Genomic DNA, 12,795 nt, shown 5'->3' with positions numbered 1-12,795 from the left:
GGCCCTATACCTGTGAAAGGTGCTATATAAATAAACTTTTACTTACTTACTTACTTAATATCCTCTTGTCTTCCGATATCTTTCATTGTTAAAACTGATGTTGTAGCTTTAATAATTAAGTGCCAATCAATCAACTGTAATCTGAATTCTTTTGATGAATTTCCGTGTACATTTATGCTGTGTGAGGCTGGCACTACAGTTTCACCTTCAATTGAAATAATATTGTTTCTTGTCTTTCCTTCTCCATGTTTGACAGTCCTTCCGCCTCCGGCAACAAGGGAACGCCCTCCTGGGTGTAAGACGGTGTTTGTTGGCGGTTTGCCTGAGAACGCAACTGAGCAGCTCATCGTGGAGGTCTTTGGACAGTGTGGGGATATTGCTGCTATCAGAAGGAGCAAGAAAAACTTCTGCCATATCCGATTTGCTGAAGAGTTCACTGTGGACAAGGCTCTCCTCCTCTCTGGTAAGATATCTTCACTCTAAAACCAGTGGCCCGAGTTTCTATGTAGCCTACTCATGTAAGGAGGTAAATCATGGGATATTTGATTGTCTTTTTAGAGACGGAAAGTTTTTCATCTGGTTAGCCATCTGCACACATATAGTATGTTGCTTTTGTGCCCAGTCCTCAATGCTGTGTGACAGAAAACCCAACAAATGTCCAACCTTGTTTTTCGGTATGTATTGGTTTACATTGGGCTTAAAGGTCAGAGGATAACCGCTTTCTTTCTTACCCACCTGGACAATATTAAATCTGTAGGGACCGCTTGTATTGTCAGTCCACTGCTATCAGGGCCCTGGCATTCCTTCACTTCAGGTGGAGGAAGAATGATGAGCTGTTAACCTTTACTCTGATGGAAATGAAAGGGCTAATATCCATCATTCAGCTCTACAATTCTCCAGCCTCACACATTCTCTTGGGACCATTTGACAGTTGGATAAATAGATAGGTGGATTGATGAACAGATAGATGGAAAGTTTGCGGCACTCCATACAAACTGTTTGGAAGTGAAAAACACTTAATATGTAGTTAAGGAACAAAAAAGTAGTGTAAGACTAAATTATTGGACTCCAGCTATGATATCAGTCATTATCATTTTTTTTTAAATAAGCACATTCATCATTTGTGCACCTCTTGTCATAGATGTGTAAATTACTGATCATGCAAACTAACAGCTGAAAAAATATACAGCTGCAATTTTGTCTTTTTATTCTTTTCAGTATTACCTTGTATACAGTCTTTTATGATGCTAATATGTTTTTGTACCACACTCGGGGCATCAATCCTCCATTGTGTAAATTGAGTGTGTTGGCTGCAATTTAACAGGTCATAATCCTTTTTTACCCTTTATTGCAAATGTAAAAGATTCTCTCTCAACAGATGTTCAGTTGAATTAGGGCAGTGATGGTGTAAAGGTCAGGGAAGCATGGCTGTGACTGTGACGTTCATCAAAAAAAATTGCTTGCCGCTCCCTAATTACCACCAGTGAGGTGTGCATGTGTGTAATTTTTAGTAGCTGGATTTATACTTGCCAATTAAACCGATTTTTACTACCATTGCAGCACTTAACATATTTATCATACATGATCAGACCATCTCATGCTTTAATTATATTCCCCACAGTAACACAAAGGAAGTGTTTACTTTCTTCCATTTACTCTGTGAAATGGAGCAACGGTGCACTATGCGTAGAACTCGAGTTACATCCAGCTTTAACTCTAATTCACCTTGTCTCGTTACAGAATATGAGACTGCTCTTGTGTAATTGCTGTATTTACAGTCTTTTATTTTTCTGTTATGGAGAACAGAGTTTACAATGAACAGAGGTTTCCCAGCGGAGATAGTTTTGCTGGATGTGTTACTAAGAAGGAGACGACTTCTTTCAATACTTGAAAATATTACCTGTAATCATTATTCACATATTTACTTTCAAGCAGTCTGACATCAGTTCACCTCCTCACCATCTGCGTCAACAATTCCCATTTTCTCCAAAATGTGCGTACGCACGGATCAGATTTGCGTAGTGGACTGCACATTCTTCCGTTAAGTTTGTTTCTTTATAAATCACAACCTTCGCATGGGAATTGGCGTACGCACATTTTCAGCCTCGTTTTGTGCATACCCCACATTTATAAATGAGACCCCAGGTCTTTCTGTTATTTTTCTACAGCCCTCTCCTTTTTTCACCTGGCTTTAAATGTTCAATAAATAGAGTCATAAAAGCTTGGCATTAGTAGAATCCTTTTGCTTGCATGGATCCATCTTCACCCACAATTTGTCAAAACTTTCCAGAGCGGCCTCTACTGCTTCTAAAATGTGTATAGCTGTCAATGAACACACCGTTTTATATTGAATAATAACAGTTTCTCGCCCTATAACCATATATGCACACACTCAGAATCACAGTCATCATTATTTTGCAGCCAGTGAATCCCTGACGTCAAAGTATATATATAACATAGTTACTAAGAGTTAGTTAGACAGTGTCTTTACTAGACTTCCGGCCTTTTTTTATTATAGGATTTTATCTAGCAGCTTCTCCTGCACCGTTTCCTTAAATCTCTTTTTGTGAATTGCAGACCATATATTCCATCTTCACAAAGCTAATTTAAAAGACCAGCCACTGCAATAATACCCTCTGCATTATTTAACGCGTGTGTGTAGGGGCACTTGTGTGTATATCTGTGTGGGATTTCATCTACCTCTTCTGTATGGTAAGACTGGAGATATATATTAGCCAGATGACAGACTTGTGTAGCTTTGTCATAAATACTTCTTTCCGTAACACTCTGCCCTCTTCTCCCAAAACCCATACACTCACAGTTGCCTCGAAACACTGAGGTCTCCCTTTATGAAATATTAAAACAAACCCAGAGCCTTAAGCAGGGAGAGCAGACTCGAGAAACAACCCCCAACTCACACTCATATCTTTCTTCTGCTCACACCAACGTCCAACTTTATCTCGACTTTCCACCGAAGAGAGTTTACGTTCATGTGCTTTTGGAGGAAAGGTTGGCTTTCTGAGCTTGCTCTTCTATCTGTGAGTTCACACTGTACTGTAAACACCCTATCCTCTCACAGATCATTCAGACCAATCAATTAACAAAACTCTTTACACCCACACTCAGGCAGTAGAATGAGCTTTGAGTGTCAGGTGGGAGGCAGTGAGGTGATCCAGGTCTATCGCTGTAATTAGTGTTTCCCATTCGTGGTAATATCTCAAGTGACTCTCTCTGTTTTTATCTGTCTACGTATCGGTCTATACAAAGAGGATGTAAAGATTAGGTTAGTCCTTTCAATCTGAAGGAAAATGAGGACAAGTTGATCAATTTAACCTGGTCAAATACATGTTCGTTTACATACGGTCTTCTGTGATGTTTGTGTGTGTAAATGTAACCTTTTGTCTTCCTATCTGTGTATATCTGCCTGTGTTTGCTTGTTCTGTCTGTGCCTATCTCTGTCTATTTACTGTACCTCTAAATCCTAATCACCCCCACACTCATCCAATCAATACAATGTCTCAGCTATTGTCCACGTCCTACTTTCTCTCTAGCTCTACAGTACATCTTTTCCCCAGACCTCAAATTTTTCTTACCTCGCTAAAAACGTCTCTTCCTCTCCACAGGTTACCGTATTCGTTTGGGCTCCAGCACAGACAAAAAAGACACCGGCCGTCTCCACGTGGACTTTGCCCAGGCCAGAGACGACCTCTATGAGTGGGAGTGTCGCCAGCGCATGTTGGCCAGAGAGGAGAGGCACCGGCGCAAGGTAGAGGAGGATCGCCTCCGGCCGCCCTCCCCTCCTCCCATCGTCCATTACTCAGAGCACGAGTGCAGCCAGCTGGGAGACAAGATCAAAGGTTGGTCAATGGTAGACAAACATGTCAGTCAGTTGATCTACATAAATTAAGAGGGTGTTCTAAATATTATACCCAATAAACACTAGCATGTTAGCATTATCATTGTAAGTATTTTAGCATGCAGGGATCACCATTTAGCTTAAAGCGTTGCTGTGCCTATGTACAGACTCACAGAGCCACTAGCATAGCTGTAGACTCAGACTCACAGAAAGTGTTTTAGCCGTGTTTTTCCCGTATCTGTCTCACGTGCATCTGACAGAACAGTTCAGGTATCTGTTTTAAACATAACAGCTGTCTAAACCAATCTGTATTCTTCTTATTACGTGTCTAACAACAGTAATTATGTATCGGGCTGTGTAGACCGCTGCCAAAAGCGCAGATGACCTATACTAAATCCAGTGGATGAATGCATTTTGTGCATTGGGCTGCTGCTCTGCTAACCTGATGCTTGACTAATCGTATAATCATCCATTAATCTATAATTGAACTAACTTATATATTAACACTTAATATATACCAATGTAACCTGATGCATAACATTCAAATATAGACTATAAATGAAGGGATGATAATGTGTTTAAGTTGATTCTATTATGATACTTTATTTAGAGCCAGCAGAGACAGCAATCTAAACACACATCACTTTATAATCAGTGGTTTTTTTTTAGTGTCTTCAGACTTTTTATCATTTGCATGTCTTAGACTTCTGCATCCTACTGAGAATTTAAAGTGACTTGATACCTTTTAATCATATTCCTTGACTGCAAGGAGCATTCATTTGAAATATTGAAATACCTTGTGTGGTTGAGTATAGTTTCCACCAGCGTTTGGAGCACATTTAAGTAGAGGGTGGGCTGAAGGGGCTTCAGGGATGGGAGAATAACTTGTTGAGCCATTTAAATTTTTAATGTAATCAAACATCTGTGGCAAGATCTTCCTTGTTCATCCCCAGTGACATTCCTGTTCTCCTTACCCTCCTTACCCATTTTACTGATATAAAAGTGAGGAAAGCACTTGACCTAGAATAGCTCAAGAGCTCATCTAGATCTAGAGTGTTGATAAGTTTTTGGTGGGTAGATGCCTTGCCTTTTTATTCATATCTGCTAATTGACCACTTAACAACCACCATTCTCATCTATATGTCAGATTTTTAAGAATTTTTAAGTAAAGCTCAATCCTTGTTATTTTCTAGTCATTGGACCAACTTTTATGTGACTGTTCCTTTCACATTATATTTTGTAATCTGAATAAAGAAAAAAAGAATGGCAGAACAAAATTAATTGAGAAAAGTCAATGGATGATTTCACAGGAACATTACATTTTTGCTGAAATGCAGCACCATTTACTGGGTTGTTTCACAGATTTATTCTTTTTCTTACAGCTGTTCACCAAGCTTCTTTGGGGTTGTTTAGTCAATGGCACATGCAGCCATATAGTATCTCGTAAAACTGTTATGTTCTGAATTGTTTTCTGCAAGTTTATCGTGCACTATACTAAATCTTTCTTGTCAGAATAGCTCTGACCTATGCAAAAAAGAAAAAAATGTTGAGAAACAATAAACCACATTATCTAATGGGTTATTTATTTCAAATCAAGGTCATACATTCTTAATTTGTCTAGTAATGCTCATGAAATGCCTCAGCTTAAGACCCATTAAGTGAAAATCTAAATCTATGTGGCCTCTGGCCATTGTCAATGATCGAATGCCACTAATATTCCTCCAGATTGTCTATTAATAATACCGCTGCAGGGAGCCATGCATTATGAGACTAGAGTCTGCCTATAAACAAACCGGAACACCTCAGGGATTCATGAGATAACACCTTTATTCAATATCTGTTGCTATGATAGATCATCATTCATGCACGCTGTGTGTGTGTGTGTGTGTGTGTGTGTGTGTGTGTGTGTGTGTGTGTGTGGTGGGTGTTGCGTGTGGGCGCGTGTGCGCGGTGTGCGTGTGCGCGTGCGTGTGCTTGACATTAAGAAATTGAGAGCATTGGCAGAACCTGGCTAAATATATAAACCTCCCCAGCTGCTCAATCTGTAAAATGCTAAGTAATGTTTAAGTGAGTACATGTGCACTTGCACCCTTCTTTGTGTGTGTGTGTGTGTGTGTGTGTGTGTGTGTGTGTGTGTGTGTGTGTGTGTGTGTGTGTGTGTGTGTGTTTTGTGTGTGTTTGTGTGTGTGTGTGTGTGTGTGTGTGTGTGTGTGTGTGTGTGTGTGTGTCTGTACTGTATGTGTGTGTGCGTGTTGTGGAGGTCTAAGGCATTGTGTTGTATACTGACATCTGTGTGTGCGTATTCTCTCCAATGCTTCTCTGACTTGTAAGCAGCCCAGCGAGGCAGCAGAGGACAGGACAACCACAGTGGAATAACAACAATAGAAATCCATAAAGTATCCTGACATCATCTGATTATTTACCAGACAAAGAAGGAGTACTGCTAAACAACCAGAGCTTTGTAAACAGCAGCTATATAAACCTGTGCTCAACTTTTCTGTAGACATTTGGCAAAGGTTGCTTACCAAAGCTATTTATAGAAAAGACAAGAGCTGATTGATTCCACCCTGACACTGTTCTTATTTAACCTCCTGATCTTTTATGTTCAGTGTATAGATGAGATCCTTTTTCTCCTCAATCTTTTTTAATCCGCTCTGTTCCTTTTATCCCAAAATGACAGCAAGTTTTTGAAGTTATTTTCATGTCATCATCTTCATGTCCCCTTTATTCTTTTTTCCCAAATACTCCTGCGTGTGACCTGGAGATAACCCAACATACAAATAGATGTTGTCAAGACAGCTTGTACATACAGTATATGAACATAAACCATAAACATTAATTACATTAAATGCCTGCAGCTGAGATGATTTTTGCTACTTGCCTTCTTTTTTGAAAGAATTTTACTGTACGTACATTGTGAAATATGTTTCTTATTTGGGTTGTTGTTAAACTTGTTGCCACCTGCATGTCTCTGATTATCAAATGGTTCCAGAGTAAATTTGGCCAGGCAGCTTTCTTTTTTTAGTTCTGTCCCTTTCTGACTAGACTAAACTTTACTTTGGCAGGGGCTGTTTTGTTTTTGTAATTTGCAATTTTGTGGTATTGAGTTTTACTAGTGCTGTCAAACAATTAAAATATTTAATTGCGATTAATCACATTATTGTCATAGTTAACTTGCAATTAATCGCAATAATCACACATTTTGATTTATTTTAAATGTCCCTTGATTTCTTTTTGTCCCATTATTTTTTCTCATTTTAATGCTCTTATTGACATGGAAAAGTGGAACAGCTTGCTTGTCCAAATGTTTTTTTTTTATTGAAAAAAATATTGGTATATAGGCTACTGTAGTCTTTCACATGTAACATTCTCACTTGGAGCAAATCTCTCACATAATGTAACACTGTCCATCAGTAAAAGGGTGAAAAACATACTTGGACGAGGGGGCGTAGAATTCGCATCAGCTGTGTGCTTGGCCATCAAGTGGCATTTATGACTGGACGACAAAACACACAGATCCCTTTGGTCTTGTCAATGGAACCATTCGGCAACTTTTTAAAAGTAAACTTTCCATTCAGAATCTTATATGCATCCATTTTGGCGTCTCGCACTTAACATCCACTTAAAATATAACGTGACTACTCTTTGGCCGGCTCACAAGCACAAACAAGTGTGTGCAGCGTGCCAGTTGTTTTGTTTCCAGTCTAGCTAGGCCAAAAAGAACGTTAATCTAGCTATTAAAAAATCAATGCTGTTAAAATGGGTTTGTGTCACACTTTTTTTAATTTTTTACTTCTATCTTGGTCAAATGACAGAGTTTATGAAGGCAGCACTTTATAGATAGACTCTTTTCCTTTTCAGTACTGCCCAGGTGGAAACTTTCTAAGATTGACCTAGACTCTTGCTCTCTCCACCTTGTCTCCTCCCTTCTTCCCCAGATGATAATAAGTTTCCTGAAGCAGTGCGTGTGCTCTCGACCTGGCTGGAACGAGGCGAAGTCAACCGCAGGAACGCCAACAACTTTTACTCCATGATCCAGTCATCCAACAGCCACATCCGCCGGCTGATGAGCGAGAAGAGTCAGCATGAGAAGGAGGTGGAGGAGGCCAAAGACAAGTTCAAAACTGCAATGGCCACCATATTGACTCAATGTGAGTCCTCTCACACAGTGCATGTATATGTAGTTTTAGGATAGCACAGGTCAGAAGCTTCATGTTTATCGTACAATTAAATTACCATACTTGTAGAATATACCTTTGTAGAACATTTATTATATCTCAAATGTTTTTAACTTTTCACGTATTTAAATGTAACGCAGCATAGACAGGGCAATGCAACTCATATTTACATTCTCTTTTGGGGTTCCCACACACATTTACCAGCAAACAATTTCTTTAAACAAAAAAAGCATTATCTTAAAGCTACATTGTGTAAGAATTTCTCCCATCTAGCGTTGAAATGTACCCCCTCCCATTCCGAGTGCGTTTTATCTCCTACGGTGGCTGAACGTGAAAATTTGCGTCTGTGAGAGTTACTTCCAGTGTAATAATAGTTTTAGGTTATGTTGGTAATATGTCATTGCTTACATCAGCTATCAGGTTCCCAAACATATGCAAGCTAATGTTAGTAAAGTATCAGTGCTATCTTTATTTTGTATATTGTACAAGAGTAATAGTGTAAGGCAATGTTTATAGTATAGGAGAGAAGCAACAGAGGTTTGTGTTTTTAATATATAGACAGGAATATGAATATAAACACACCATAACATGACATTTGGATGAAGGGACTTTTAAGTCGATTAAAAATTCGCACATATTTATGTTGAAATCTAAGACTCTAAATAGGTGTCCAGTTAAAGGAGAATTCTGGTTGATTTCAACACCTAGCTCTGTTGTTTGTAAATTCGGAATGCTGTCAGTAGTGAGAAAAATGAAAACTATTGGTGCTGCCTACACCGTGTTATCCTCCTAAAAAAAAAAACACGTTTAAAACCACATTTAAAACTTGCCCCGTTTAAGCCTGTTGGGTGCTAACGCTAGCAGGAGGATAACACGGGGTAGGCAGCACCGATTGGTTTAGTTTTTCTCTGTACTGACAGCACTCAAAATTTCCAAACAATAGAACTACTGTACGTGTTGAAATCAACCGGAATTCTCCCTTAAGAAGGCAAGAATTGTTGTTTTGGGTCAACAGGAGACCGTTTGTATAACTGAGTCATGAGTACTGGGAGTTCCAATTTTTTTTTTTTAAATGAGCAAATAATTTAAAATCGCAAAAAGAACCTAATTTCTGTCCCACAACAGGAGATGCAATTATTGCACAACTATTGCACCTATTTGATATTTCCATATCTCCAATCTAACTACAGAAATATGACTTGCTTGCTATGAACCGTTTGTACACTGTATTTAGAAATGTTGCTTTTGTTCCTAATTGACTTGTATCGAAGGCAAAATTGTGTCTTAACATAGAAACAGGAAGTGGGTTTACAGGTTAAGGAGCATGTGGGCTAATCGAGTGTGTCCCATTCAATCACACATACATGCACTCTGTAACCAATTTATCCTATGTCACAGCCCCCAGAGAATAGTGCACCATCCTACAGAATTTACCATTCACTTATTGTTATACCTAGGTAACAGATGCCATCGACCACACTACGCTGCAGTAATTCCCGTGACATTCTGCAGTCTGCCGTTTTATCACAGGTCACCGCTCTGTACACAGCATTTCAAATGCTCAAATACACAGCGAGTAATACCATGACATAAATACGCTATTACCCACACATTTTCACACGTACACTTACCAGCTCGCTCTCTCTCTCTCTCACTCACTCACTCACTCACTCACTCACTCACACACACACATACAGCGAGCAATACTTTACATTAATGATAATACAATACTATTTCTTGCAGAACACATGTTCCATGACATATTAAACTAGTAAAGGCTTACTTAAACAAAAGTAAACTTGAGGCAGATTTTATTGATATGATGAATTGTTGCTACTCACGCGTCAGATTTATTTAGCGATTCATTTAGGTCAGGTGTTGTGGCCGCCGACAGCTAGTTGTTTTAGTAGGCAGTATGAAGAATAGGGGCGTCATCTCCCTAGATAGCTCGATAGCTCTTTTTCTCTCTGTCAGTCTCCTTCACTCTTTTTCTTCTTGTGTTTCTCTTTCATTAAAGGCCATCCACATCCAACACAATAATCCATACAAACACTTGTTTCTATTCATGAGTTTGTCTTTTACTCGCCGTAGTTCCAGCCATGCAAATGCCAAAACTGAGATTGGTCTCCCATGAGGCAGTTGTATTCACCACACCTGTGAACAAAAGAAACATCCATATTTACCAGGCTCTGCTTTTGTCAAAAGCTGCCATCCAAGGACATATTATAATTTTCACATTATCACTTCTGTCACCTTAACAAAGCTCTTGACATTGTGGCTGTTTTATTTTTTTTGATTTTTTATTGATTAGCTGTAAAAATGTGACATAGCCATGGCACAACCAAAGAGCAGCCACATCCAGTAAACAACCAGAGTTGTGTACTACTGTGTAATTTACTTAATATATTCTCTTATATATACTCTTTGTAGCAGCCATTACACGCTGTGTTGCAGAGACTTGCTTTGTGCAGATGTTGCACACCTTCCTTATAATGTGTTTTACCACCTAAATCACACAATCTTAACATGTGGGCTGAGTCGGATTCACACCATTACTTAGTTACATCATTTCCTGTCCCAAAATCCCAGCATGCAAGCATTATCCATCAAAGGAGTTCTATATATTGGCACCACTATTAGGCTGTCCCAGACCTGCCACTTCTTCTGAGGCATTCTTCCATTTGATAAAGTGCTGACTTCCTATTTCACACCTGTTCTGCTAACTGGTCAGGGAATATGAGACCTTATGGTTTTGGCCATGTAAGCAGGAAAAAAGGAAAAACCTAACCAGAAGTATTACTACTACCACAGGCTGTGTCGTGGCCTTAAACGCAGCTAGTTTCTGACATGTCTTGCTAAGCTTGACTGCCTTCTATCAAAAACATAGGGGAGGTCTCCTGTGTGCTTCTCTCTCACCAGAGAGATTGTTTGATGATTCAGTGCATCCAGAGAGGAGTAGGAAAAGCCCAGTTAAAGCATCCTCTTCCTCTGTTGTCTGACAAGGCACTTCTCACCAGTAGGGTCAGGTGCTAGTACTATATAAATACACTGGGATTTTGGAATTTATTTAATTTGTTGCTGTTGGAATTTTGTTTATTTTGCCAAGGTTTTGGCCTCTTAAAGTTCTCAAATGAAAATGTTTTTATTGATGTCTTCTCCAGGTGACATAGAGTTTGCTATCCTCATACAACTAGTCATAGTAAAGTAGTTTTGTCAATTGTAATTTATAAAATGGAAGATTTTCCTCCTTGTGTTCGTGTACCCTACTTGCTAATTATTTTGTCGGGGATTAGTTCCAAGCTTTGTACATCAACAAATACTGTATGTACTCAGCAATTGATTAGTCTGTCCTTGTACGTAAAAATATCCTAGGATTTGTTGATTAAATCAAAGCATTTAAAACTATTAGTATTTTAACTTGATTCAAACATTGGTTTATGTTGCTTCTAAAGCGTAGCAACCTCCTCCCATCATTTTCATTTTGTTTTCAGCCGGTGCAGACACAGATATCCTCATGCTGTCAAAAATGTAAAATCAACAATATTATTGACAAAATGCAGTAATATTAATACTTTATTGGTCCGCCACTGACCAATGAAACTGAATAAATCCTGGAATAAATGTATTATTAATACTTATTGATACTACTTTTGCCTCTATGAGTATTATTGCAGTGAAGAGATGACTGCTACTCCACATGGCTCCCAATTGCAAAACCATTTAATAGTTGGCTGGTCAACAGTTAGTAAATTGTGTCCTTAATCTCAAATGACTCAAAATTAGAATCAGATTTCCTAAAAACACTGTTGCTTTGTGTCACACAAAGGGGTTTGCTACTTTTTGTTACAAGTTTTCTCCTTTGCCTTAGGGAAGACAAGTAACACAATGGAAGTGTTTTGTTCTTTTTATTTGCGTTTGAGTCAACCTACCATCTGCAAGTGCCAGAACTCTGTAAGCTTTCATGTAATTTGTCTTTAAAGAACAGCATTCTTGTTTGAATTTCAGTCTCTCTTTAAACTATAGAACTGCAAATTCTTCTCTTCTCTTCTCAGCTACTGGCCCTGAAACTAAATGTAAAATGCAGTTTCAGGGCCAGTAGATGCTGCTAATGTTTTTATTGATGGTCTCATCAAGTTATAGTACACAATGTTTAGAAATTTGTGTAGAAATAATTTGGTAATGCTTCACTTACCATTTAAAACAATATGGTTCATCATATCTCTTCTTTTCCAATAAAACGGTTTCAATTTCAAGGAAAGTAGCCAGTTTTAGCTCTTAGCGTTTTCTTCTAAACAACTATAGGGATCTTTCATGGGCCCTACTATTTCTCAATTTCTCAAGAAAACAATAATTTCTGTGTTTCCAATAATCACACAATTTTTAATTAAGTGCAGTGTAGAAATATGTTGGACAGTGTATTAATTACAGGCCAATAGTTGGGGAGGATTGGATTTCTTTATGTCTGAAGATGGTACGGAACCACAACACAAAGATACATGTTTGCTTCTTTTCTCCTTGCAATGATACTTCACTCGTCTATGAATTATATAACATTAAACTTTGAAGAACCAAAGAATCCTGCACAAGGTTTCTTTCCAGTCAAGAGTTCTTGATCATACACACCAATGTGTGAATTTTGTTGTAATAATATCAAAAGCACACACAACATAGTTTCTGATTTTATGTGATGACATGTGGTCTTCATTGATGGTGTCAAATAAGTTTAACATTACTACTATTAGTACTTCAATTAGTTTGATT

General features: G+C 38.5%; 1 protein-coding gene across 5 annotated transcripts in view; it reads left to right on the top strand.

Annotated features, from left to right (window-relative positions):
* Positions 1-12,795, top strand: part of LOC116696810 (ecto-NOX disulfide-thiol exchanger 2) — a 164,469-nt gene that overhangs the window by 122,781 nt on the left and 28,893 nt on the right. For all 5 annotated transcript variants that reach the window (XM_032527993.1, XM_032527990.1, XM_032527992.1 and 2 more), the window contains 3 exons: positions 257-463; positions 3,624-3,857; positions 7,795-8,007. In XM_032527993.1, the coding sequence (XP_032383884.1) occupies positions 257-463; positions 3,624-3,857; positions 7,795-8,007 (654 nt within the window). The remainder of the gene's footprint in view (positions 1-256; positions 464-3,623; positions 3,858-7,794; positions 8,008-12,795) is intronic.

The sequence above is a fragment of the Etheostoma spectabile genome, chromosome 10 (genome assembly GCF_008692095.1).
Source record: "Etheostoma spectabile isolate EspeVRDwgs_2016 chromosome 10, UIUC_Espe_1.0, whole genome shotgun sequence".
NCBI lineage: Eukaryota > Metazoa > Chordata > Actinopteri > Perciformes > Percidae > Etheostoma > Etheostoma spectabile.
The sequence above is the reverse complement of the archived record's forward strand: the minus strand, read 5'-3'. Positions and strand labels throughout refer to the sequence as shown.